The sequence below is a fragment of the Bombina bombina genome, chromosome 2, assembly GCF_027579735.1.
Source record: "Bombina bombina isolate aBomBom1 chromosome 2, aBomBom1.pri, whole genome shotgun sequence".
NCBI classification, from domain to species: Eukaryota; Metazoa; Chordata; class Amphibia; order Anura; family Bombinatoridae; genus Bombina; species Bombina bombina.
In genome coordinates this window covers 894,462,925-894,489,885 of record NC_069500.1, presented here as the reverse complement: position 1 = coordinate 894,489,885, position 26,961 = coordinate 894,462,925, and the positions used below count along the sequence as shown (strand labels likewise).

The following is a 26,961-nucleotide window of genomic DNA, read 5'->3' as shown; positions in this document are numbered from 1 at the left end:
TAAAGAAGATTTATACACAGTTTTCTAGATTTATCTGGAATAATAAAAAACCTCGCATATCGCTTTTTAGATTAATGCAAAAACCTGAATCAGCTGGCCTGGCTCTTCCTAATCTTAAATTATATAATGTAGTGGCACTGGTTAAAATAGCGGTAGACTGGCTTGCAGGAACCAATATTGTTTCTTCAGATGATATGGAAACCTTTTTAATCACACCATTTTCTCTAAAGGCCATTTTGCATCTGCCGGTACGCAAGCTACCTCAGAATGTATCCGGACTTTTTTCAATTAAAAATATAATTATTGCTTGGCAAAAGTTTTGTAAATGCCTGGATATAGACTTCTCATTTTCTGAATTCTTACCTATTATAGGTAATCCTAGCTTTTTACCTGGAATGTATCAGGAAGTATTTAAGGAATGGGCTCAAAAAGGGTTGGTTTCTGTGAATCAGTTATTAGATGGAAATTGTCAAATATATACGTGTCGATCCTTGTTTAATAAATATGAGTTACCCCAGGCTAATTTGTTTGCATATTTTCAAATTCGTCATTTTTTCCTCTCACAAAATTGGACGTTTCCATTATCAATTGCGTGGTCAGATATTAGACTCTCCATTAAAAAAATTTTGGCAGGAGATTCATCGATCTCATTGTTATATGACATCATGTTGAATAAACAAAGCTTGGTATATATGGATAACATTTGTAATTCTTGGTCTACATTAATGCCTACAATGGATCATAAAAAAATTAAACAGAGTTTTGACTCTCTTTATAAATGCAGAGTTCCAATGGGCATGAGGGAATCTCATATGAAGTTGATTAATAATTTCTATCTATCTCCTCTTAGGTTATCTAAGTTTTATATAACAATGGTTAGCAGATGTCCACGCTGTTATTATAATAAAGCGGATACAGGGCACATGTTTTGGTCTTGTCCTAGAGTTAGACAGCTCTGGTTAAAGATAATTTTTTGGTTTAATAAACTATATAAAGTGTCGATAGGATTGTCTTTGGAAGAAGTCTTGCTCTTGGTTCCTTCACAGAATGCTATTAGTAATAGTACTAGAAATAGTCTTAACACTATTATATTAGTGGTTAGAAGCTGCTTGCTTAAAAATTGGAAGGCTAAGCTTGTACCAGGGCTTCCCCTGATCTTTAAATATATCCAGGAACAAATAGTATATGAATCATACCATCTTAAGAATGCGGCAGAAAAGAGGATTAAGAACTTCTTATGGAAATGGTCTCCAGTTATTCTAACTTACCCAAGACCACTTCAAAAACGGATTCTTTATCCATTTTTGCAATCAATTAGTTTTGCTGAATTGACATTATTAGATGTTTTTCCACCGTCATGGATTGAGGGTCTTTGAAAATAAACGGTGGGTGGGTTGCAGAGGGGTGGGGGAGTTGGGAATTTTTTTATTTTTTTTTTCTTCTCTTTTTCTTCTTCCCCCCTTTCCCGTTGTGTTATTTCTCTGTCTGTTTGTCTATATGTTGTCCTCCCCGCCCAGGGGATTAGGAAGAATTCTAAATCCAGCAGTTAAATCGATCTTTGAGAAAATTATTAATTTTATTATAGAACTTGGTTTCTCCTTGTTATAAGATCATGTGATGTACAATGTTTTGACCCTGCGTGGTGCAAAAAGATAAGATATGGAAAAGTTTTGAAGAATGTTTTCATTTATTATTTTCATTTATTGATATGGTCTTTGTAAAATTTTGCTGGATTTAAATAAAGAAAAAAAAAAGAGAATATAATGATGTCATTGTGCTGCCCCAAAGCACACTGGCACTTCTCTGCTAGTGGCGCAAACGGGACAACGCAATTATGGAGGAAGTTGGCTAAAAATGAATGTCTTTAATGAAGAAGTGATGAAAGCTCATCAAGAATGAGCTTCTGTATCATTTACCTTTCCAGACCAAAGATGATCTCCAGATAATGCATGCATTATGCATTTAGATATCTTATGTATTAAGATATCTCACCACTGATGAAAAGCCTCTTGAACTTTTAAGTTTCTAGAGACTGGATTCGCTCTACAATCTTGTGAGTAACTTTCTAATAATTAAAATTAAACAGAGTTTACCACCACAGGACAGAAAAATGTCCCGTAACATAAATTTCCTTCTGCAATCTTTTTTATTCCAATTGCACTAATCTACAGTAAATAATTTTCTGTTCTTCTAAACAAAATAATATCATACCCTATGTTTGGTAAGCGATAGTGGATCTCTTGAAACTGATCTAATGCCAGCATTGCCGTATGAATATTCAAAGGTGCCTGTAAAAAGAAAAGATAATTAAATTGGTATTATAGCACTAAATACTAAAAATCACAAGCAAAATAACCAAAATTCCTTTTCTTATGTTTTCAAGGGACATGGAATAGCAAAAATATTACTCATCTGATCAAGGTACATTGGGTAGTTTTGAGGAAATAAAGCACAAATTTAAAATCATCACTGTATTTCTACCAACTATAAGAGTATTCCCTAATCCTACCTTTTATTTTTATTTTTTTTAGTTAACCCTCTCCCTTTTCATGCGGCATTGATACAGGACGACAGTTAACTAAGAATATTAATAGACACAACACGTTTTTGATGTGGGATGGTTATAACTGTGTCAACAGCACATAGATCACTAAAGTAACTTAAGAATGCAAGAAATCAGCCAAAATCACATTAATGTCTAATGCATTTACTAAAAAAAAAGCAAAAAAAAAACCAAGATTTAATCTCTGCATTGCTTAAGAGCAATATATAAAATATATATTTTGAAAAATTTGCAGTTCTTTGCATTCATGGGACACACCTTATGACAAGCCTCCTCAATTTATATCTAATCTCATTTGTTCTGATCAATTAGGGACAGATATAAATGAGATCTTGCACAAGCAGCCAATCACTGTGATGCATGTAAAAGGGTCAGGGTTTTAAATAAAAAACAGAATGGACTCCAGCCTTTCTGGAAAAAAAAAACCTACAATGTAGAGATTTAATTTACAGGAAAAGAAGGCAAACGAGATCATAAAAGTGCATTGCAAATGTTTATTTTATTTTTTTATTTACTATGCAAAAATTTTAGGAGAAATTCAATTTTGAGTTTTATATCCCTTTAATGTCTATTGCAATGACTTAAAAATTGTAAAAACAATTGCTGCAAAGTACAAACTAAAGTAATTATAGACAAGAAAAAGATTGTATCTCCCATGTCTACTACATACACTTTATTTTAGAATGTATGATATCATCTCTGTATTATTCCATGGTCAGAATAAGAAGAGTACTCTAAGCAAAAGCTGATTAACTTATTACAGAAAAGCAATACTGAATAAGTACATGCGATTCACTAAACTATCTAAGTATTCTTATGCTGAAGAGTAAATTAACCCTGGTATCTAGACAGACAAGAAGTGGACAAAATGTTTTTTTCTGACTATCTAAATCTATGTTTTTATAGCTGAAAAACTTCTAATACTCAATTACTATAAGTAATAATATTTTAAATGTATGTATTGGAAAAAGTATTCAAGAACCAAAAATACAATGCAAAGATGTTTTCCAAATCATACTCTGTACACACTTTTTAGTTTTAACAATCATTGATATTGTTATAACCCTAACTAGTTAGCAGTCCACTTGTAATCTGGCCCAAAATTGTATTTTAATCTATATACAAGTGCAAGCGCTGTTTTTTGTTTAAAGCATGTTAAGACTTAGACCATGATGAATAATTCTGCATAGCCCATTAATGACTTAGCAAAATGCAGATTAAATAACCATTTGGCAAGTATTATTCATACCTCTGGCTTGATGAAATCGGCAGTAAGGTATTTTGGATCCTCCAACTGTTTTTCTAATCTTTCCTAGGGGAATAAAATTGAGGGGGAAAAAAATCATAGAAAAATGTAATAAACTTTAAAGCTGGGCTGCTTTTTCTGAAATATATGATTTGCTATCCAAAAATAATAGATTTCTGGGGTCTGAAGGAAAGCACAAAGCTGATATATACTTTGACCAATAAGACAAATGTAATAGCTTCCTTCTTGCTTCAGTAATACTAAGTTTCCTATACTCTAGCTAAGATACTTCCTAGTACCCTTGAGAGCAAAATCTCTCATAGCCTAAATACCATTCCCCCCTTCAACACTAGGCTACTAGTCCTGGAAGAGCAAGAAACTACAGTGGACAATAAATACATTTGGCTTTTTACATACATATACATATATATATACATATATATATACATATATATATATATATATATATATATATATATATATATATATATATATATATATATATATATATATATATATATATATATACTCGTTTCGGCACTGCATTGTGCCTTTGTCAATGTTATACAACAAAAGTACAAGGACAGAGTGCACCCAAGCACCCCGGATCAGTTAACATACATTTAAAACAAACCCCCTTAAATAGAGAATACAGATTAACCCCACTTAGCCTTTACCGCCATTCCTATTGCATGCTCGTTCAGTCACCTAATCCCTGCGTCACGCTGACACGCTAGCCGTGCCTAGCGTGATGACGCATAGCACGGCGTTGTCATGACAACGTCCAAGGCATTACATCGATAAATGAGCCGGATACTAGGAGATCACCAGGGAACAGTCTGCGCATATTCAGAACAACAAAGTTTCTTGAAGCGAAGCGGTTGCTATGGGCAACCAACGTAAACCAGCCACCTAATCAGGCAAGAGCCGCTCTGGGTGTCCCATAGTATGTGGCTACGGCGGAGGCAGTAAGGATGTGTAATCTTATCAGATTTTCATACCACACAACACACATGATATAAATACATAGTCGCTTCACTTAAGTCTGTTATGTAACAGGAATATAAATCTGAAAGATATATCACAGCCGCAGATACGATGTTAATATGAACCAGAAAACTGTGACAAAAGTGTGACAAAAGTATATGCAGAGGAAATTCATGGTTATATGATTATTAGATAGAAACTGCCTCAAATGATTAGTGAACATAATAGAGTATGCACCAATAAATCAATGCTGCTAATTAATCTATCTATCCATCAAACCCATAGGAGTATGGTAGTAACCAGACAGTGAAACTTCCACAGACCCAAGCTCTTATGTGGACATTAACGTAGGCATTAATAAAAAGGGCTAAAATCCAAAGTAGTATTGAGTCCCTTTGGGGTCATAGTTCCCAATTTATGTATCCACCTGCTCTCGCATTGGAGTAATTTTTTTCCCCTATCACCACCTCTTGGATTTGGTGGGATATGATCAATCAGCATTGATCTGATGCTTGACACCGGGTGTTTAAAGTTTGCACAGTGGCGTGCCACCGGTTGATCCGAGTCACCATCTTTCAGGGCTTCACGAATAGCGTGGCGATGATTTGCCATCCTGTCGCGGAAGGAGGTTATTGTTTTTCCTATATATATAAGTGAACATGGGCAAGACAACATGTAGATCACAAAGGTGCTGGTACAACTAAGACGATGGTTTATTTTAAACCGTTGGTTTTTGTGGGGGTGTTGAAAAGTGTCCCCTTTGCACATGCTGTTACATGTTGTACAACTCCCACAGGGGAAGCAACCTTTCTTGGATGACTTGAGCCATGTTTCCTTTTTATAGTGGTTCACAGGATCTGCTTTAACCAAGATGTCCCTCAGGTTCCTTGCTCTGCGGTAGACCACCCTTGGAGCGGTTATCTTCTGAAAGGGTAACATGGGATCTGTGCCCACCACTGGCCAGTGACGACGTGCTGCATTGGATAGACGTTCACAACCAGGTGTGTACGTGGTAATTAAGTTCAGATGTTCAGACTTATCCTTTTTAGGAACTCTGGTGTCTCGTAAAGTGTCCGTGCATAACAATTTCTCCTGTATTTCGCAGATGTCTGTCATGGGATAACCCCTTTTGTTCAATTTAATGCCCATTTCTTTTACTTGGGTAACTTGTGAATGTGTCTCACTGTTATTTCTCAGTGCCCTAGTGAGTTGGGAGGTGAGAATACCCTTTTTCTGGTGTCCAGGGTGAAAACTACTGGCGTGCAACAAAGAGTTGCGATCCGTGGGCTTAGAGTACAATTTAGTACCAAAACGCCAACCACCAGTCATTCACCTTGAACAGGTTGAGGTCCAGAAAATTAACGTTATCTGTACTGAATTCAAGCTTAAAACGAATAGGGCTGGCCATGAGGTTCAAATCCAACACACATGTACAAAAAGGCAATTGATACCTTCCTACAATGTAGCCTGGAGGCTGGTTTCATCACTGAAAAAGAACTATTGTTCCTAACCACTGAACACCCTATAGTTCCTGTACTATACCTACTGCCTAAAGTTCATAAAACTTTAGTGAACCCCCCAGGCAGACCAATTGTGTCTGCCCGGGGTTCGGTGTTAACCAATATTGCCATCTTTGTTGACTCTTTCCTACAGGATATTGTCAAGAACACCAGGGCTTACTTACAAGATTCACCTTGCCTGTTGAGGAGACTCACGGACTTTGTGGATCTTAGACAGGATGATATCCTGGTCACCATGGACGTGGATAGCCTCTACACGGTGATCCCCCATGTTGGGGGGGTGGAGGCGGTCAGGTCTATGGTGACAAACAACATCCACTATAGTGGTCCTCCTATTGAGTTCCTGTGTGAATTATTGACTATTTGTCTGGAGAAGAACTATTTTAAATTTGAGGACTGCTACTACCTTCAGGTAGCGGGCACAGCCATGGGGTCTAATGTGGCACCCACTTACGCAAATATTTACATGTCATGGTATGAGCAGGAGCTCATGAAGCCTTTTGAACATCCACAGGTGACTTTTTACACCCGCTACATCGATGATGTTCTCCTGATATGGAGAGGTGATGAAGTGTCTTTGCGTGAGTGGGTGTCACATTTGAACCTCATGGCCAGCCCTATTCGTTTTAAGCTTGAATTCAGTACAGATAACGTTAATTTTCTGGACCTCAACCTGTTCAAGGTGAATGACTCTGGTGGTTGGCGTTTTGGTACTAAATTGTACTCTAAGCCCACGGATCGCAACTCTTTGTTGCACGCCAGTAGTTTTCACCCTGGACACCAGAAAAAGGGTATTCTCACCTCCCAACTCACTACGGCGCTGAGAAATAACAGTGAGACACATTCACAAGTTACCCAAGTAAAAGAAATGGGCATTAAATTGAACAAAAGGGGTTATCCCATGACAGACATCTGCGAAATACAGGAGAAATTGTTATGCACGGACACTTTACGAGACACCAGAGTTCCTAAAAAGGATAAGTCTGAACAACTGAACTTAATTACCACGTACACACCTGGTTGTGAACGTCTATCCAATGCAGCACGTCGTCACTGGCCAGTGGTGGGCACAGATCCCATGTTACCCTTTCAGAAGATGACCGCTCCAAGGGTGGTCTACCGCAGAGCAAGGAACCTGAGGGACATCTTGGTTAAAGCAGATCCTGTGAACCACTATAAAAAGGAAACATGGCTCAAGTCATCCAAGAAAGGTTGCTTCCCCTGTGGGAGTTGTACAACATGTAACAGCATGTGCAAAGGGGACACTTTTCAACACCCCCACAAAAACCAACGGTTTAAAATAAACCATCGTCTTAGTTGTACCAGCACCTTTGTGATCTACATGTTGTCTTGCCCATGATCACTTCTATATATAGGAAAAACAATAACCTCCTTCCGCAACAGGATGGCAAATCATCGCCACGCTATTCGTGAAGCCCTGAAAGATGGTGACTCGGATCAACCGGTGGCACGCCACTGTGCAAACTTTAAACACCCGGTGTCAAGCATCAGATCAATGCTGATTGATCATATCCCACCAAATCCAAGAGGTGGTGATAGGGGAAAAAAATTACTCCAATGCGAGAGCAGGTGGATACATAAATTGGGAACTATGACCCCAAAGGGACTCAATACTACTTTGGATTTTAGCCCTTTTTATTAATGCCTACGTTAATGTCCACATAAGAGCTTGGGTCTGTGGAAGTTTCACTGTCTGGTTACTACCATACTCCTATGGGTTTGATGGATAGATAGATTAATTAGCAGCATTGATTTATTGGTGCATACTCTATTATGTTCACTAATCATTTGAGGCAGTTTCTATCTAATAATCATATAACCATGAATTTCCTCTGCATATACTTTTGTCACACTTTTATCACAGTTTTCTGGTTCATATTAACATCGTATCTGCGGCTGTGATATATCTTTCAGATTTATATTCCTGTTACATAACAGACTTAAGTGAAGCGACTATGTATTTATATCATGTGTGTTGTGTGGTATGAAAATCTGATAAGATTACACATCCTTACTGCCTCCGCCGTAGCCACATACTATGGGACACCCAGAGCGGCTCTTGCCTGATTAGGTGGCTGGTTTACGTTGGTTGCCCATAGCAACCGCTTCGCTTCAAGAAACTTTGTTGTTCTGAATATGCGCAGACTGTTCCCTGGTGATCTCCTAGTATCCGGCTCATTTATCGATGTAATGCCTTGGACGTTGTCATGACAACGCTGTGCTATGCGTCATCACGCTAGGCACGGCTAGCGTGTCAGCGTGACGCAGGGATTAGGTGATTGAACGAGCATGCAATAGGAATGGCGGTAAAGGCTAAGTGGGGTTAATCTGTATTCTCTATTTAAGGGGGTTTGTTTTAAATGTATGTTAACTGATCCGGGGTGCTTGGGTGCACTCTGTCCTTGTACTTTTGTTGTATAACATTGACAAAGGCACAATGCAGTGCCGAAACGTTTGTTTTTTAAACTGATATAATAAATTCTTGTTTTACTGCAAAGACCAGTGAGCTGCCTGCTTTTTGGAGAGTATTGTTATGGTATTAGCAGAGCACCGTGGCATTATTTAAGTATGATTGTGCAATCCTATCTATGACATATATATATATATATATATCTCTTTAACATTGAGTGGACTAGTAACATTTTCCCTTTAGGACTAGTAACTGTTCTCCCCATGACTAGAAAAAATACATTTAAATATATGTATATATATTTTCACGGGTCAGATAAGAACCCCCTGTTTTTGCAGGTATGGTAGCTACTACACCATGTGCACCCTGGATAGTTATACTTATGTATCAAAAATATCATTGCAATCCATAAAATTCTAACTTGGCACAGCCTTAAAGGGACATGAAGCCCAACATTTTTCTTTCATGCTTCAGATAAAGAATACAATTTTAAATAACTTTCCAATGTATTTCTATTATCTAATTTTCTTCACTCTCTTGATATCTTTGGTTGAAGCAGCATCAATGCATTACTGGGAGCTAGTTAACACACTGGGTGAGCCATAAACATGGGGCATGCATGTGCAGCCACCAATCAGCATCTCCTGAGCCTACCTTGGTATCATTTTCAACTAAGGATACCAAAAGAAAAAAATTTAAATAATAAGAGTGAATTGGAAAAATTTGGGTTTTTATATTCCTTTAAGAAATTAAGCAAAAAGCCGCTATTACAAAATGGTCTTTTAGGCTGATAAGCTTAAAATACTGTTCGCAAACAGCGAAATATAATACTTAAAATTATTTTGTCGGGTACATTTTAATTGTATTATTTTATAGCATTTTGCATCTCTTCACAGGACCTTAGCAGGGCAAATTTGTATTCAGATTACTTACAAATGAAAATGACTTGGGCATTTTGATCTGCAATGCTAACCCTCCATGTTGATAAGGTTCCATGTCTGAGGTATCACCAATGCTGAATGAGTAAGGAGAGATCACTAAAAATGAAAAAAGAAAAAAAATGGACTATTACAACACTAAGAAAAAAAAATGTGGCTGAAATGAGTGGGATACTGTACCTGTTGAATTTTAGGGAGAATACATTTGGGAACAATAAAAATAATTGTATCTTCCTTTTCTAACAATATTTATTTGTTCTGAACACAAAGCATCAATTTTTTGTAAAAGCAGGAATCTCACATCCTCTGATGGCTATTTTCTGATTTTAGTTTTTCCAGTCTGTTCTCAATAAAGCAATTATGCATCAGTGTTTTTATGCCATTAAGAAATTGATAAAAAAAAACTGTGGACTTTTTTCCTAATTGATTTTTTTTATCATTCTACTTTAGGAATGTATGACATTTAGACAGATACATTATAAAATAAAATGTTTTATTTATTTGCATAATCTACACATTTGATCAATTAATGTTAATCAATAATGATTGCTTTATATAAATATATTAAAGGCCCATATACAGAGTAGACAGAAGCTCTGTTTATTCCAAGAAAAATGTTTGTGACAAGATGTCACAATATAAGGCTGGAGGGAAAGGAGATTTAATCTCCAGCAACATAAATGTTTTTTTCCACTGTAAGAGCAATCAAATTGTGGAACTCCTTACCTAAGGAGGTAGTAAATGCCAAAACCTTAGATACATTTAAAAATTGTTTAGATTCATTTCTGGCTAGAACCAGAATTCATGGATATGATTGCTGGTATTAAAATGAGTCAATATTTTAATGGGATTAATTTAAGCTCAACTGGAGCTTTTATTGTAAATAAATTAATTGTATAGGTTGAACTATATGGACTTCTGTCTTTTTTTTCAACCTCATCTACTATGTTACCTAAAGAACCCTGCTAAAAGAGAAAAGTCATTTTTATTGTGATACATACAAAACATTTGTACCTTTCACAACAGCACTTATTAGCAGTATTTCAGTAGTTTTGCTCTGTGACCCAAACAAGTTATTCCGTTACTGAGGACATATCTCTGTAGATGTGGAGCTAAACACGCTTCATTAAAAAAATGCAAAATTAGAACACTATCTGTCAAAGTTAATGAATGACATAAGCAGTGGCACAGCTTCTTGCAAACCACACATGTGCTGGGCCTGTGGTTGTACCCCCAAGACTCAGCAAAGTATGCCCTCAAGAAAAAGATAAAAAGAAAATTTATGCTTACCTGATAAATTTGTTTCTTTTTAGACACGATGAGTCCACGGATCATTATCCTTACTTGTGGGATATTCACCTCCTGGTCAGCAGGAGGAGGCAAAGAGCACCACAGCAGAGCTGTTAAATAGCTCCTCCCTTCCCTCCCACTCCAGTCATTCGACCAAAGTTAGGAAGAGAAAGGAAAAGCCAAGGTGCAGAGGTGTCTGAAGTTTATAATAAAAAAAACAACCTGTCTAAAAGAACAACCTGTCTAAGAAGGAACAACAATCTCCTGATTAATGTTCCGAGCTGAAAAAACCTTAGGAAGAAACCCTAGTTTAGTACGTAAAACTAACTTATCTGAATGGAAATAAGGTAAGCGAATTGTATTGCAACGCCGAGAGCTCAGACAATCTTTGAGCTGAAGAAATAGCAACAATAAACAAAACTTTCCAAGATAACTTAATATCTAAGGAATGCATAGGCTCAAACGGAACCCCTTGAAGAACTAAATTCAGACTCCATGGAGGAGTAACTGGTTTGAGCACAGGCCTGATCCTAACCAAGGCCTGACAAAAAGATTGTACATCTGGGACATCTGTCAGACGTTTGTGTAACAAAATAGATAAGGCAGAGATCTGACCCTTTAGGGAACTTGTCGATAAACCCTTCTCCAAACCTTATTGGAGAAAAGACAAAATTCTGGGAATCCTAACTCTACTCCATGAGTAGACCTTGGAGTCACACCAATAGAGGTATTTGCGCCATATCTTATGGTAAATCTTTCTAGTTACAGGCTTACGTGCCTGGATCAAGGTCTCTATTACCGAATCAGAAAAACCCCGCTTGGATAGGATTAAGCGTTCAATCTCCAAGCAGTCCGCTTCAGAGAAACTAGATTTGGGTGAAGGAAGGGCCCTTGAATTAGAAGATCCTTCCTCAACGGAAGTCTCCAAGGTGACAGAGATGACATGTCCACCAAATCTGCATACCAAATCCTGCGAGGCCAAGCAGGAGCAATGAGGATCACCAATGCCCTCTCCTGCTTGATTCGGGCAATGACCCGAGGCAGAAGCACAAACGGAGGAAACAGGTATGCTAGACTGAAGGACCAAGGAACTGCCAGAGCATCTATCAGTTATGCCTGTGGATCCCTGGACCTCGACCCGTATCTCAGGAGCTTGGCATTCTGGCGAGATGCCATGAGATCTAACTCCGGCCGACCCCACTTGAGAATCAGGTTGGAGAACACTTCCGGGTGGAGTTCCCACTCTCCCGGATGAAAAGTCTGCCTGCTCAGAAAGTCCGCCTCCCAGTTGTCCACCCCTGGGATGTGGATCGCCGACAGATGGCAAGAATAGGCCTCCACCCACCGGATTATCTTGGCTACCTCGGTCATCGCTAAGGAACTCCTCGTTCCTCCCTGATGATTGATGTAAGCCATTGTCGTTATGTTGTCCGACTGGAATCTGATGAACTGGGCCAAAGCCAACTGAGGCCAGGCCAGAAGAGCATTGAAGATCGCTCTTAGTTCCAGGATGTTTATAGGAAGAACAGACTCTGTCTGAGTCCATACTCCCTGAGCCTTTAGGGAACCCCAGACAGCTCCCCACCCTAGAAGGCTGGCGTCTGTTGTCACAATCACCCAGGACGGTCTGCGAAAGCAGGTTCCCTGTGATAGATGATACAGAGACAACCACCATTGAAGAGAATCCCTTGTCTCCTGATCCAGGGTTATTCGAGGAGACAAGTCTGCATAATCTCCGTTCCACTGCCTGAGCATGTCTAACTGCAGAGGCCTGAGGTGGAACCGAGCAAACTGTATGATGTCCATTGCCGCCACCATCAGTCCGATTACCTCCATGCACTGAGCTACTGACGGTCGAGGAGAGGACTGAATGGCTCGACAGGTATCCAGAATCTTTGATTTCCGGACCTCTGTCAGAAAAATTCTCATGGATATAGAATTGATTAGAGTTCCCAAGAAGGTCACCCTTGTCTTCAGGATTAAGGAACTCTTTTCCAGATTTACCTTCCACCCGTGAGTTCTTAGGAAGGATAGCACAATGTCGGTATGAGATCTTGCTTGTTGACAAGATGGCGCCTGGATTAGAATATTGCTCAGATAAGGTGCCACCGCAATGCCCCGCGTTCTTAGAACCGCCAGCAGAGACCCCAGAACATTTGTGAAAATTTTGGGTGCCATGGCCAGGCCGAAAGGAAGAGCCACGAACTGAAAGTGTTTGTCCAGAAAGGCAAACCTCAGAAACCTGTGATGATCTCTGTGGATAGGAACATGTAGATATGCATCCTTTAAATCCACTGTCGTCATAAATTGACCCTCCTGGATCAATGGAAGAATTGTACGAATAGTTTCCATCTTGAATGACGGAACTCTGAGAAACTTGTTTAGACTCTTGGGGTCTAAGATAGGTCTGAAGGTTCTCTCCTTTTTGGGAACCACAAACAGATTTGAATAAAAACCCAGGAACGGGAACAATCACTCCCAAGGAGGAGAGGTCTCTTACACAATGTAAGAACGCCTCTTCTTTTATCTGGTTTGCAGATAATCTTGAAAGAAGAAACCTTCTTCTGGGAGGAAAATTTTTGAACTCCAGCTTGTATCCCTGAGACACTATTTCTACTGCCCAGGCATCCTGAACGTCCTGAACCCAAGCCTGAACAAAGAAGGAAAGTTTGCCCCCTACCAGATCCGGTCCCGGATCAGGGGCATGTCCTTCATGCTGTCTTGGATTCAGCAGCAGGCTTCTTGGATTGTTTACCCTTGTTCCAAGACTGGTTGGGTCTCCAAGTAGACTTAGATTGCGAATAGTTCCCCTCCTGTTTAGAGAAGGAAGAGAAAGAATTTCCCTTGAAATTGCGAAAGGAACGAAAATTACTTTGTCGTCCTTTTTGTTTACTTCTCTTATCCTGAGGAAGAAGATGACCCTTACCTCCCATGATATCAGAGATAATCTCCTTCAGGACAGGTCCAAACAAGGTCTTCCCCTTGTAAGGAATTGCTAGAAGTTTAGATTTGGATGACACGTCCGCAGACCAAGGTTTCAACCATAAGGCTCTGCGGGCTAAGATAGAGAACCCTAAACTCTTAGCTGCCAATTTTGTAATTTGCAGAGAAGCATCCGTAATAAAAGATTTGGCTAACTTCAGAGCTTTAATCCTATCTTGGATCTCCTCTAAAGAAGTCTCAGTCTTGAGAGACTCAGACAGAGCATCAAACCAATAAGCTGCTGCACTAGGGACAGTAGCAATGCACGCAGCCGGCTGCAATAGCAGACCCTGGTGAACAAATTTTCTTAAGTAGACCCTCCAACTTCTTGTCCACGGGATATTTAAAAGCACAACTATCCTCAATGGGAATAGTAGTTCGCTTGGCTAAGGTGGAAATAGCCCCTTCCACCTTAGGGACCATCTGCCAAGTTTCCCTGACAGCATCGGCTATAGGGAACATCGTTTTGAAAATGGGGGCCGGAGAGAAGGGAATACCTGGTCTCTCCCATTCCTTGGAAACAATCTCCGAAGCTCGCTTTGGCACCGGAAAAACGTCTGAGTAAGAGGGAACTTCAAAATATCTATCCAATTCACTTGATTTCGCAGGAGCGACCACTACTGTAGAATCACAGTCGTATAAAGTGACCAAAACCTCCCTGAGTAACAGGCGGAGGTGTTCTAGTTTAAACCTGAAAGATACAACCTCTGAATCAGTCAAAGGTAATGAACTTTCAGAGCCTGAAATTTCGCCTTCTGATAGAACCTCAATACCCTCCATCTCAGTTCACTGAGAGGGTACCTCCGAGATTGCCACAATAGCATCAGAAACCTCACTGACAACATGATTGCCTTTCCTCTTATGCTTGCCTTGAAGCATAGCAAAAGCAGACAACGATTAGAAATTGTAGAAGACATAAGTGCAGCTATGTCTTAAGGTAACTCCAGCATGCGCTAGAGCAGAAGTACAGGGCACTGCTTGTGCAGGCGTTAAAGATTGGGACGCTTGGGGAGAAAGCTGCGGCATACTCTGACTCATCATTAGACTCCTGAGAAGCATCCGCCTTAGAGAAATTTTATTCATGAAAAATCTTATCCCTATAACTTAAAGCCCTCTCAATACATGAGAGACAGAAAGGGATTGGTGGTTCCACATTTGCATCCAAACACATGGAGCAAGTAACATTTTCTACGGCTCCTAAGTCCATACTGAACACAATAAGAAAAAACAATTTATTTTATTTTTTTTTTTAAATTAAGACGTTACTGTCTCTTTAAATTTAGCTAGAATTTTTTTTTTATCTACTATTTAGGAATTATGTGTTCAATTAAAGTGAAGGTAAAGTTCGCATCTTTCTAACTTTTCAAATGTAAGTAGCATTAAAACTAATGTGAGTTTAATTCATCAATTTCTTTAAAAATCGATATTTAACCTTTTATCCGCTTTTGAAAACTCTAATCTCCTTGTTCTGTAATCTGCCCGTAATTAATTTTTTTTTTTGGCAGCCAGGTCACGTTGTTCTATTATCCAATTATCTGTCTGGCCGTTAGGCGGCCGTCATTTGATGTCACTGCATAACTGTTTCATATGCGCATGCGTTAGATACACTTCCTGTATCTTATAAGCCGTGCTCGTTCCAGCTTTGCGCTTGCGCACATCGCCTTCATTCAAGCAACTGGCCCGAACGCACTTTGTTTAGCAACAATTGGCAACAGATGGTAATAGTATTTACTCGCGCAGGCGCAAATTGAAGATTGAAGAAAATCGAGAACGCGCATTTACCATACGTATAGAGCGGGTGGAAACGCTCTATACGTAATACAACCAGAAAGCAGGAAATAACTGGAGGGAGGAGCTTTAATCGGCCGGTCACGTAAAGAAAAACTGTTTATTTTATATTGATATATATAGTAATATGTAATACAAACTTAGCGATCTTGCTATATTTTGAACAACTAACACAATACTGCTTTCATTTCCATAAAACTTTACCTTCACTTTAAACAAGACAAATTAATCAAATTATTCAATCTCCAAAAATTTCAGAACAGAACAAAAACCGTTACTGTGACTTTAAATTTTAAAAGTTAACTTTTTTACCGTCATAGCTAAAAACGTATCCCAGTAGCTAAACAAAGAAAATTTCAAACACCCCTACACCTCAGCAACTCTGCTGAGGTGCCTACCTGCCAAAACGGACACACTCCCTGACTCAATATCTGAAGCAGGAACGATCCGGATGTTGAATAAAGCAATAACGCTATAACCGCATGCTTTTGTTAGGAAACCATGCGGTTGTAGAGCCACAAGAGCCGACGCCTTCCTTGCAGGCTATGGCAGCTACGGCTGAGAGTTGCGCAAGTAATACTGATAACGCGCGAACCGCTAGCCCTGCCCATCGTGGGCGTCACAGTCAAACCTAACCCGATCGGCTCAAGTCTCTAAAATTAACCCGATAGAGAAAAAAACACCACCAACAATAAAAATGAGCTCCCCAGCCCCAGTACTCATAGCTGTCCTCCATTACCCTCTATTAACAAGAGAGATAGATTGTGTCCCTACACAAGGATCTCTGCCTTATGTAACATGAAAATGGTTAAAGTGCCCACTTGCCTCTGAGATATTGCTTCCCAGAATAAAAACAAAGTCAGCACTTACCTTTGTACTCTGCCCGATAACAGGGCAGCTCAGCAGGTTTAGGAGGTCCTCTCCCTCCCATAGCCCTGTGGAAATCAAAAAGCCTGAGTTAACTTTGCTTAGGCTGTTAAGAGAAGGGCAGCATCAATGTATAGGAGGCGCAGTGAGAATTATGTACCACCAGTTCCTAATGCTCTAAAGCCACCAAAAGCTCTACTGAAGAGACTGATATGGATTACGGCTACACCCTAGAACAAAGCAGCACTCTCTGGCACTACTTTAAAAATAATAGACACTTGACTGAAGAATCTTTTCTAACACCTCACTTTACCTCTTCCTATCACTAACGTAGGCAAAGAGAATGACTGGGGTGGGAGGGAGGAGCTATTTAACAGCTCTGCTGTGGTGCTCTTTGCCTCCTCCTGCTGACCAGGAGGTGAATATCCCACAAGTAAGGATGATGATCCATGGACTCATCGTGTCTTTAAAAAGAAAATGTTTGAATCACAAAGTTTATTTGTCGAAAAAGAGTTTAAATAAATAATCCAAAGAAGGCAAACAGAAGCTGCATGTTACCTGAGATTTGCTGCATGGAACCATTTAAGGACGTCATTCCATTTACTTCCCGGAAAGTGACATATTCTCCGGGTTCAAATTTGTGTGGCCGGTTTTCAAAGCAAGTTACGACTCCTGGATTAGACTGAACAAAATGGATGTGTTTAATAGAATATATAATTCTCCTGTACAAACATTTGTTGTAAAATTGTCTAAAAATAACAGTATTTTTCAGTTGCAAAAATTGTACTTGTCATCCAGTCTAATCACATGGCAATATAAGGAGTTTCCTACAAGCTAGAGATCAAGGTCCTTTCCCAAACATAATTTTCAATCTTTCCTATACGTATGTTCTGCTTAGCTTTTACAACATACTAATCTCTTAAATATGCTGTAATATTTGCTACAAGTTTAAACGTGTAAATTTTCTCCCAGTACATATTACAGCATGATTAGTATAAAATCAAAACCGATGCCACTACAAAAAATTGTTTGTGCCCCTTTCTTTGAATAGAACAATATATTCAGATTTATTGCTACTTTGTTGCCTCAAATAAGTACAAAATTATACTCCAAAAAGTTCACATCGTAAAATTTCACCTTCCAAAACGGCGTGTAAAGTCAGTATTAATGTTTCACATACCATAAACCCAAAACACAACTGTCCTATTCTTATTAGAGACTTTTAAAAACTGCTGCTGGATTAATTTGTGAAACTGTTCTTATTTGGTAAATCTCCATGTAATTCGCATTAACAAAATGTTATTTAATCTTTTTATTGCAAGTACAGATTATTTAAGATTTAAAAAGGTGCGCATTACCTGTGTTATATTAGAAATAAATATCTCTTTAGGGTCTTCCCCTGTGGTGTCCAAAACTTCAAACTCTTCTCCGAAATCACAAAACAGACATGCACATATTCCATAGGTATCGGAGCTGATGAACTGGCAAAGGATTACACACAGATCAAAAGTGCATCAAGTTACAAAATGTGACAAATTAACATAAAACAGCATGTAGGAAATAATCCCAAGATAATAAAGACATTACCTTTATGGGTGGCTTTTGAGAATGGCAGAAGTTGTTTATCGCTTTGCGTAACGAATGCCGGGTTTCAGTGAGTATCACGCACTGCACACAAATGAAAGAATACATATTTAGTATTTTGGTATCTTTATACTTTTAACACATTAAAAATATGCACTTAGAGCAAATATAACATGGGGCAACTAAGGAACAGATTGTATTTTGGACTTTAAAAGGACAATTAAATACACTAGTTTCATAATCAACAAATGCACAACAACAAGAAAATACAATATCACTTAATCTGAACTTCAAATGAGTAGTAGATTTTTTTCAGATAAATTTCAAAGTTATGTCTATTTCCACTCAACCTGTACCATGTGACAGCCATTACCCAATCACAAATGTATATTCTGTGAATTCTTGCACATGCTCAGTAGGAGTTTGTGACTCAAAAAGTGTAAATATAAAAAGACTGTACACATTTTGTTAAAGGAAATAAATTGGAAAGTTGTTTAAAATTGCTGCTCTATCTGAATCCCGAAAATGTAATTTTGACTTGAGTGTTCCTTTAAGGGGTTTGTTTTCTTTTTTACTTTATGGTGGTTTCTTCAGGTTCTCAGATTGTTGCAATGTGAAAATTTAACTTTTTTACTATTTGTTAATGTTTTGTGTTCATTCAAATATTATGTGATCATAACTTATGATTTTTGAAAAATGTCTTTATAATATGCATGTGTAAAAAAAAATAAAAAATGACATGACAGGCTTCTACATTGCTACATATCTGTCCCTAATTGCTGGAGGCCAGACAAGAAACTGCAAAACAATGCAAGTTTTGCTAAGAAAGTGACAGTGGTATCCCTGCAAATACAAGTCCAGATTCAGTGCTACAAAAGAGGCACGTGGTGGGTGAAGTTTGACTATTGAAAAATAACTGCAACAAACAAGGTGTTAATGCATTTTACAAACTTCACACTCACCTAGTATGTTAATTTATTGCAAGTCTAAAGAAAAATCTTGTTTTTTGTGTTTTAATAAAGGTGGTATAAAAAGAGAAAATGTGAAACATTGTCAGTTTACTGAAGCAGAACAATGACTTCTTGGTTAAACTCACTCCCGCTAGTTGAATAAAACAAAAGGAACCAATATTAAAAAATTAAGACATTTAATTTAAATACTGAAAAAATAAAATAAAACTGAAAACAGCAGATTTTGTTCACAACAAATATTTGTTTACTTTACCAGCACTTAAAGGGACACTACAAACCTTGAAATTACAATACATTTCAGTTTTTTTGCTATAGAATAGCACTGCCAAAGAAATATTTTTAAAACAAGATAATACCCTGCTGCAGCTGTTTTTCAATGACCAGTTTGAAGAGCCAATCTGGGCTTGCTACTGGGGTAGACAAGGCTAGCCATTGTCATTTTGTTAGCATTATTTCACAGTTACATACTCCCTCTGCTGAGGTCAATTAGGGACAGATATGTTGCAGTGTAAGTCTTGAGAAGTCTGCACTATACTTTTGAAGTTTGGAGAATTAGAAAAAGACAATTTCCAGAGTTAAATTACATGAAAAGGGGGAAAATAAATAATGATAGTATTTTGCCAATTTCTTTTTTAATATGCTTTACTAAACCTTTTATATCATTTTTTATCCCAATTTGTTTACTGTCCCTTTAAATGGATACTATACCCAATTTTTTTCTTTTATGATTCAGATAGAGCATGCAATTTAAAACAACTTTCTAATTTACTCCTACTATCAATTTTTATTTAGGTTCAGCACCTGGGTTGCGCTTGCTGATTGGATAGCTAAATGTAGCCACCAATCAGCAAGCGCTATCCAGGGTGCTGTGCCAAAAATGGGCCGGCTCCAAAGCTTTCATTCCTGCTTTTTCAAATAAAGATAACAAGGGAACGAAGAAAATATGAGAAAAGGAGTAAATTAGAAAGTTGCTTAAAATTGCATGCTCTATCCAAATCATGAAAGAAAAAATGTGGGTTTAGTGTCCCTTTAATGAGTTTTTGTTAATAATAATTCTGCATTCTCTGGCAGTGAGCACCATACCTGGTACTGCCGTAGAAATAAGACATTGCTGGTCTCATCCAGTGGTGCCGTAGACGATATGACACGAACATAAGGATTAAGTTCTGCAATGCGTTGAAGACAAGCTTCAGCTCTGTAAGGAAAAAAAAACAGCTTAAATTCACTGAGCAAATTCTATACTCCGAACAGTCAATACTACAATTTTTTGCAACATAAACTATTAGACCAGTGTTTCTCAGCTACTATGTTCATGATACCCCGAACAGGTCAGGATTTTAAATGTCTGTTTTTGAGCATAAAAGCTGAAGTATGGTCTATCCATTTAAACCAAAGAAAAAATATATCATGCAGGTTTGTAAGGGAGTGGAGAACACTGCTATTTATATATAGCTCAATGGCAATACTAATTTTCAACAACTTCTTAAAAGATTACAGAATATCCAAATTAAAGGTACAGTAAAGTCAAAATTAAATGCTCACGATTCAGACAGAGCATAGAATTTTAAGCAACCTTGCAATTTACTTCAATTAACAAATTTGCTTTATTCTCTTGGTATCCTTAGTTAAAGAGTAAACTTAGGTAGGCTGATAGGAGCATGCAAGTGTCTTTAGCAGTCCATGGAAGCATTGTTTGCAACTATGTGTAACATCGCTATAAACATTGTTGCAAATACTGCTGGCAAAAGGTTAGACACGTGCAAACTTTTCTTGAGTCAGATAGAGTATACAATTCTACAAAAGTTTCCAATTTACTTCTATTATCAAATTTGCTTTGTTCTTTTGCTATTCTTTGTTGAAAAGATATTCAGATAGGTAGCGTGCACATGTCTGAAAATACTACATGATAGCAGATAATGCTGCCAGTGCTGTCTAGTGCTCTTGTTGATGTATAACATTGTTGCAAAACTGCTGCAGACACGTGTACACTCTTGATCTTACCTTCCTGCTTTTCAACAAAAAATAACAAGAAAACAAAGGACATTTGATAATAGAAGTAAATTGGAAAGTTGTTTAAAATAGTCTGTTCTATCTGAATCATGTAAGAACAATTTGATGGTTAATGTCCCTTGAACCCCTTGGCAACCGAGGACGTGTCAGGCACGTCCTACAAAAAAAATACAGTTAAGGACCAAGGATGTGCCTGACACGTCCTTGGGTAATCTGAGCACTGGAAGCGATCGAGATCGCTTCCTTCCGCTCAAACAGTATTTCAGCGATGCCTCGATGTTGAGGCATTGTGCAATACTGTTCCTGACTGCTGGGCTCCGCTTTGATCACTCCCACTGAGTGATAACTTCCGGGCAGGCTTCCGATGCTCTGTAAGTGTGCCAAGAGCCTCGGTGGGTCGAGGCACTTAGTAAAAACTAAATTTATGCTTACCTGATAAATTTATTTCTCTTGTGGTGTATCCAGTCCACGGATTCATCCATTACTTGTGGGATATTCTCCTTCCCAACAGGAAGCTGCAAGAGGATTACCCACAGCAGAGCTGTCTATATAGCTCCTCCCCTAACTGCCACCTCCCAGTCATTCGACCGAAGACAAGCAAGAGAAAGGAGAAACAATAGGGTGCAGTGGTGACTGTAGTTTAAAAATTAAAAAACACCTGCCTTAAAATGACAGGGCTGGTTGTGGACTGGATACACCACAAGAGAAATAAATTTATCAGGTAAGCATAAATTTTGTTTTCTCTTCTAAGGTGTATCCAGTCCACGGATTCATCCATTACTTGTGGGATACCAATACCAAAGCTATAGGACATGGATGAAGGGAGGGACAAGGCAGGCGCTTAAACGGAAGGCACCACTGCCTGTAAGACCTTTCTCCCAAAAATAGCCTCCGAAGAAGCAAAAGTATCAAATTTGTAGAATTTAGAAAAAGTATGAAGCGAAGACCAAGTCGCTGCCTTACAAATCTGTTCAATAGAAGCCTCATTATTAAAGGCCCATGTGGAAGCCACCGCTCTAGTGGAATGAGCTGTAATTCTTACAGGTGGCTGCTGGCCAGCAGTCTCATAAGCTAAGCGGATTATACTTCTTAACCAAAAAGAAAGAGAAGTTGCTGAAGCCTTTTGGCCTTTCCTCTGTCCAGAGTAGACAACAAACAACGCAGATGTTTGACGAAAATCTTTAGTAGCTTGTAAATAAAACTTTAAAGCACGAACCACGTCAAGATTGTTTAATAGACGTTCCTTATTTGAAGAAGGATTAGGACACAATGACGCAACAACAATCTCTTGATTGATATTCTTATTGGATACCACCTTAGGAAGAAACCCAGGATTTGTACGCAAAACTACCTTATCTGCATGGAAGATCAGATAAGGGGAATCACACTGCAAGGCAGATAACTCTGAAACTCTTCGAGCCGAAGAGATAGCTACCAAGAACAGAACTTTCCAAGATAAAAGCTTGATATCTATGGAATGCAGAGGTTCAAACGGAACCCCTTGAAGAACTTTAAGAACTAAATTTAAACTCCATGGCGGAGCAACAGGTTTAAACACTGGCTTGATTCGAAATAAAGCCTGACAAAACGCCTGAACGTCTGGAACATCCACCAGACGCTTGTGCAAAAGAATAGACAGAGCAGAAATCTGTCCCTTTAAGGAACTAGCTGACAATCCCTTCTCCAATCCCTCTTGGAGAAAAGATAATATCCTGGGAATCCTGACTTTACTCCATGAGTAACCCTTGGATTCACACCAATGAAGATATTTACACCATATCTTTTGATAGATTTTCCTGGTGACAGGCTTTCGAGCCTGAATTAAGGTATCAATGACCGACTCGGAAAAACCACGTTTTGACAAAATCAAGCGTTCAATCTCCAAGCAGTCAGACGCAGAGAAATTAGATTTGGATGTTTGAAGGGACCTTGAAGTAGAAGGTCCTGCCTCAGCGGCAGAGTCCAAGGTGGAAAGAATGACATGTCCACCAGATCTGCGTACCAAGTCCTGCGTGGCCACGCAGGAGCTATCAAAATCACCGAAGCTCTCTCCTGCTTGATCTTGGCAATCAGACGAGGGAGCAGAGGAAACGGTGGAAACACATAAGCCAGGTTGAAAGACCAAGGCGCTGCTAGAGCATATATCAGTGCTGCCTTGGGATCCCTGGACCTGAACCCGTAACAAGGAAGCTTGGCGTTCTGACGAGACGCCATGAGATCTAGTTCTGGTTTGCCCCAAAGTTGAATCAACTGTGCAAACACCTCCGGATGGAGTTTCCACTCCCCCGGATGAAAAGTCTGTTGACTTAGAAAATCCGCCTCCCAGTTCTCTACTCCTGGGATATGGATAGCTGATAGATGGCAAGAGTGAACCTCTGCCCATAGAATTATTTTTGAAACCTCCAACATTGCTAGGGAACTCCTTGTTCCCCCTTGATGGTTGATGTAGGCTACAGTCGTGATGTTGTCCGACTGAAATCTGATGAAGATTCAGGGAGTTCCAGACTGCACCCCAGCCCAGAAGGGTGGCATCTGTCGTTACTATTGTCCAATCTCGCCTGCGGAAGGTCATACCCTTGGACAGATGGACCCGAGATAACCACCAGAGAACAGAATCCCTGGTCTCTTGATCCAGATTTAGTAGAGGGGACAAATCTGTGTAATTCCCATTCCACTGACTGAGCATGCAGAGTTGCAGCGGTCTGACATGTAGGCGGGCAAACGGCACTATGTCTATTGCCGCTACCATTAAGCCGATTACTTCCATACACTGAGCCACTGAAGGGCGAGAAGTAGAATAAAGAACACGGCAGGAATTTAGAAGTTTTGACAACCTGGCCTCTGTCAGGTATATCTTCATTTCTACAGAATCTATCAGAGTTCCTAGGAAGGAAACTCGTGAGAGGGGATAGAGAACTTTTTTCTTCGTTCACTTTCCACCCATGCGACCTCAGAAATGCCAGAACAATGTCCGTGTGAGACCTGGCAACTTGAAAAGTCGACGCCTGTATCAGAATGTCGTCTGAGTAAGGGGCTACTGCTATAGCCCGCGGCCTTAGGACCGCTAGAAGGGACCCTAGAACCTTTGTAAAGATTCTTGGTGCCGTGGCCAACCCGAAGGGAAGAGCTACAAACTGGTAGTGCCTGTATTGACCCTCCTGGATCATAGGAAGGATGGTTGGAATAGTCTCCATCTTGAAGGATGGGACTCTGAGAAATTTGTTTAAGATCTTGAGATCTAAGATTGGTCTGAATGTTCCCTCTTTCTTGGGAACAACAAACAGATTTGAATAAAAGCCCTGTCCCTGTTCCTCCTGCGGAACTGGGTGGATCACTCCCATAACTAGGAGGTCTTGAACACAATGTAAGAATGCTTCTCTCTTTATCTGGTTTGCAGATAAAAGTGAGAGATGAAATCTCCCTTTTGGGGGAGAGGTTTTGAATTCCAGAAGATAACCCTTGGACACAATTTCCAATGCCCAGGAATCCTGCCTGGGCGAAGAGAGAGAGTCTGCCCCCTACTAGATCCGTTTCCAGATCGGGGGCTGCTCCTTCATGCTGTCTTAGAGGCAGCAGCAGGCTTCTTGGCCTGTTTCCCCTTGTTCCAAGCCTGGTTAGGTCTCCAGACCGGCTAAGACTGGGCAAAAGTTCCCTCTTGTTTTGTGTTAGAGGAAGTTGAAGCTGCGCCGCTCTTGAAGCTTTCGAAAGGGCCGAAAACTAGACTGTTTGGTCCTTAATTTGCTGGACCTGTCTTGAGGAAGGGCGTGACCTTTTCCTCCAGTGATGTCAGAAATGATCTCCTTCAGTCCAGGCCCGAATAGGATCTGTCCTTTGAAGGGAATGTTGAGAAGTTTAGACTTTGAAGTAACGTCAGCTGACCAGGATTTAATCCATAGCGCCCTACGCGCCTGAATAGCAAAACCTGAATTTTTAGCCGTTAGCTTGGTTAAATGAACAACGGCGTCAGAAACAAATGAATTGGCTAGCTTAAGGGCCCTAAGCTTGTCAATAATATCTTCCAACGGGGTTTCAACATGTAGAGCCTCCTCTAGGGACTCAAACTAGAAAGCCGCGGCAGCAGTGACTGGGGCAATGCATGCAAGAGGCTGGAGAATAAAACCTTGTTGAATAAAAATTTTCTTAAGGTAACCCTCTAATTTTTTTATCCATTGGATCTAGAAAAGCACAACTCTCATCGACAGGGATAGTCGTACGCTTAGCTAGAGTAGAAACCGTCTGCCATAAGTCCCGTGTAGCGGCGTCTATAGGAAACATCTTTTTAAAAACAGGAGGGGGAGAGAATGGTACACCTGGTCTATTCCATTCCTTAGTAATAATTTCAGAAAACCTTTTAGGGATTGGAAAAACATCAGTGTAAGTAGGTACTGCATAGTATTTATCCAATCTACATAATTTCTCTGGGACTACAATAGTCTCACAGTCGTCCAGAGTTGCTAAAGCCTCCCTGAGCAATACGCAGAGGTGTTCAAGCTTAAATTTAAATGTAGACATATCAGAATCAGATTGAAGTATCTTCCCTGAATCAGAAAAATCACCCACAGATTGAAGCTCTCCTGCTTCAGCTTCATTATATTGTGAGGGTGTATCAGAGATAGCTACTAAAGCGTCAGAGAGCTTCTTTATTCTAGTCCCAGAGCTGTCTCGCTTTCCTTGCAAACCTGGCAGTTTAGATAATACCTCTGTAAGGGTATGATTCATAACTGCCGCCATGTCTTGCAAGGTATACGCAATGGGCGCGCTATATGTACTTGGCGTCCCCTGAGCGGGATTTATAGGATATGACACGTGGGGAGAGTTAGACTTCCTCCTTGTCAATTTCTTAAAGCCAGAATATGGTCTTTGTAATCTATAGTAAAATCAGTGCATTTGGTACACATTCTAAGAGGGGGTTCCACAATGGCTTCTAAACATAATGAACAATGAGTTTCCTCTATGTCAGACATGTTTAAACAGACTAGTAATGAGACCAGCAAGCTTGGAAAACACTTTAATAATTGTGAACAAGCAAAAAATAAAAACGGTACTGTGCCTTTAAGAGAAAAAAAACAATCACAGAAACTGCTAAAACAGTGAAAAAAGCAGTAAATCTTACGAAATGTTTACAGTGTGTATAATAGGCTGAAAGAGCATTGCACCCACTTGCAAATGGATGATTAACCCCTTAGTTTCAAAACCGGATCAAAAAAACGATATACACGTTTTTAAACAGTCGCACAAACTGCCACAGCTCTACTGTGGCCCTACCTGCCCATACAACGACTTTGGAAGGCACAAAAACCCCTTAGAGAGGTCCTATATGTTCAGGGGACTCCTTTAGGGAAGCTGGATGTCTCAAGCTGCAAAAACTAATGGAAAATAGGCCCCTCCCAACCTGTACTCACAGTGAGAGGGCCTTAAAAAAAACTATCCCTAGGCAAAATCTAGTCAGCCATGTGGAAAAACTGGGCCCCAGAATAAAGTTTTATCACCAATATGAAATAAACGTTTATACACCTCAAGCAAACGTTATATCTATTCAGTAATGTGAGTGAATAATAAAAATATTACCCTTTACAGCAAGCATGATGCCAGAATTTAAAAATTTAAAACTGCACATACCTCAGAGCAGGAGACCCTGCACGCTATTCCCCCAGCTGAAGTTACCCATCTCTTCAGTTATGTGTGAGAACAGCAATGGATCTTAGTTACAACCTGCTAAGATCATCAAAGACCACTGGCAGACTCTTCTTCAACTTTCTGCCTGAGGCTAAAATAGTACAACTC

General features: G+C 39.4%; 1 protein-coding gene across 1 annotated transcript in view; it reads right to left on the bottom strand.

Moving 5' to 3' along the window:
- UBA6 (ubiquitin like modifier activating enzyme 6) overlaps positions 1 to 26,961 on the bottom strand; it is a 250,035-nt gene that overhangs the window by 170,793 nt on the left and 52,281 nt on the right. Inside the window, exons 6-12 of the mRNA XM_053703266.1 lie at positions 20,251 to 20,362; positions 18,200 to 18,280; positions 17,971 to 18,093; positions 17,171 to 17,294; positions 9,681 to 9,784; positions 3,813 to 3,875; positions 2,212 to 2,288 (exon numbers count right to left, since the gene is read on the bottom strand). Coding sequence (XP_053559241.1) covers positions 2,212 to 2,288; positions 3,813 to 3,875; positions 9,681 to 9,784; positions 17,171 to 17,294; positions 17,971 to 18,093; positions 18,200 to 18,280; positions 20,251 to 20,362 — 684 coding nt within the window. The remainder of the gene's footprint in view (positions 1 to 2,211; positions 2,289 to 3,812; positions 3,876 to 9,680; positions 9,785 to 17,170; positions 17,295 to 17,970; positions 18,094 to 18,199; positions 18,281 to 20,250; positions 20,363 to 26,961) is intronic.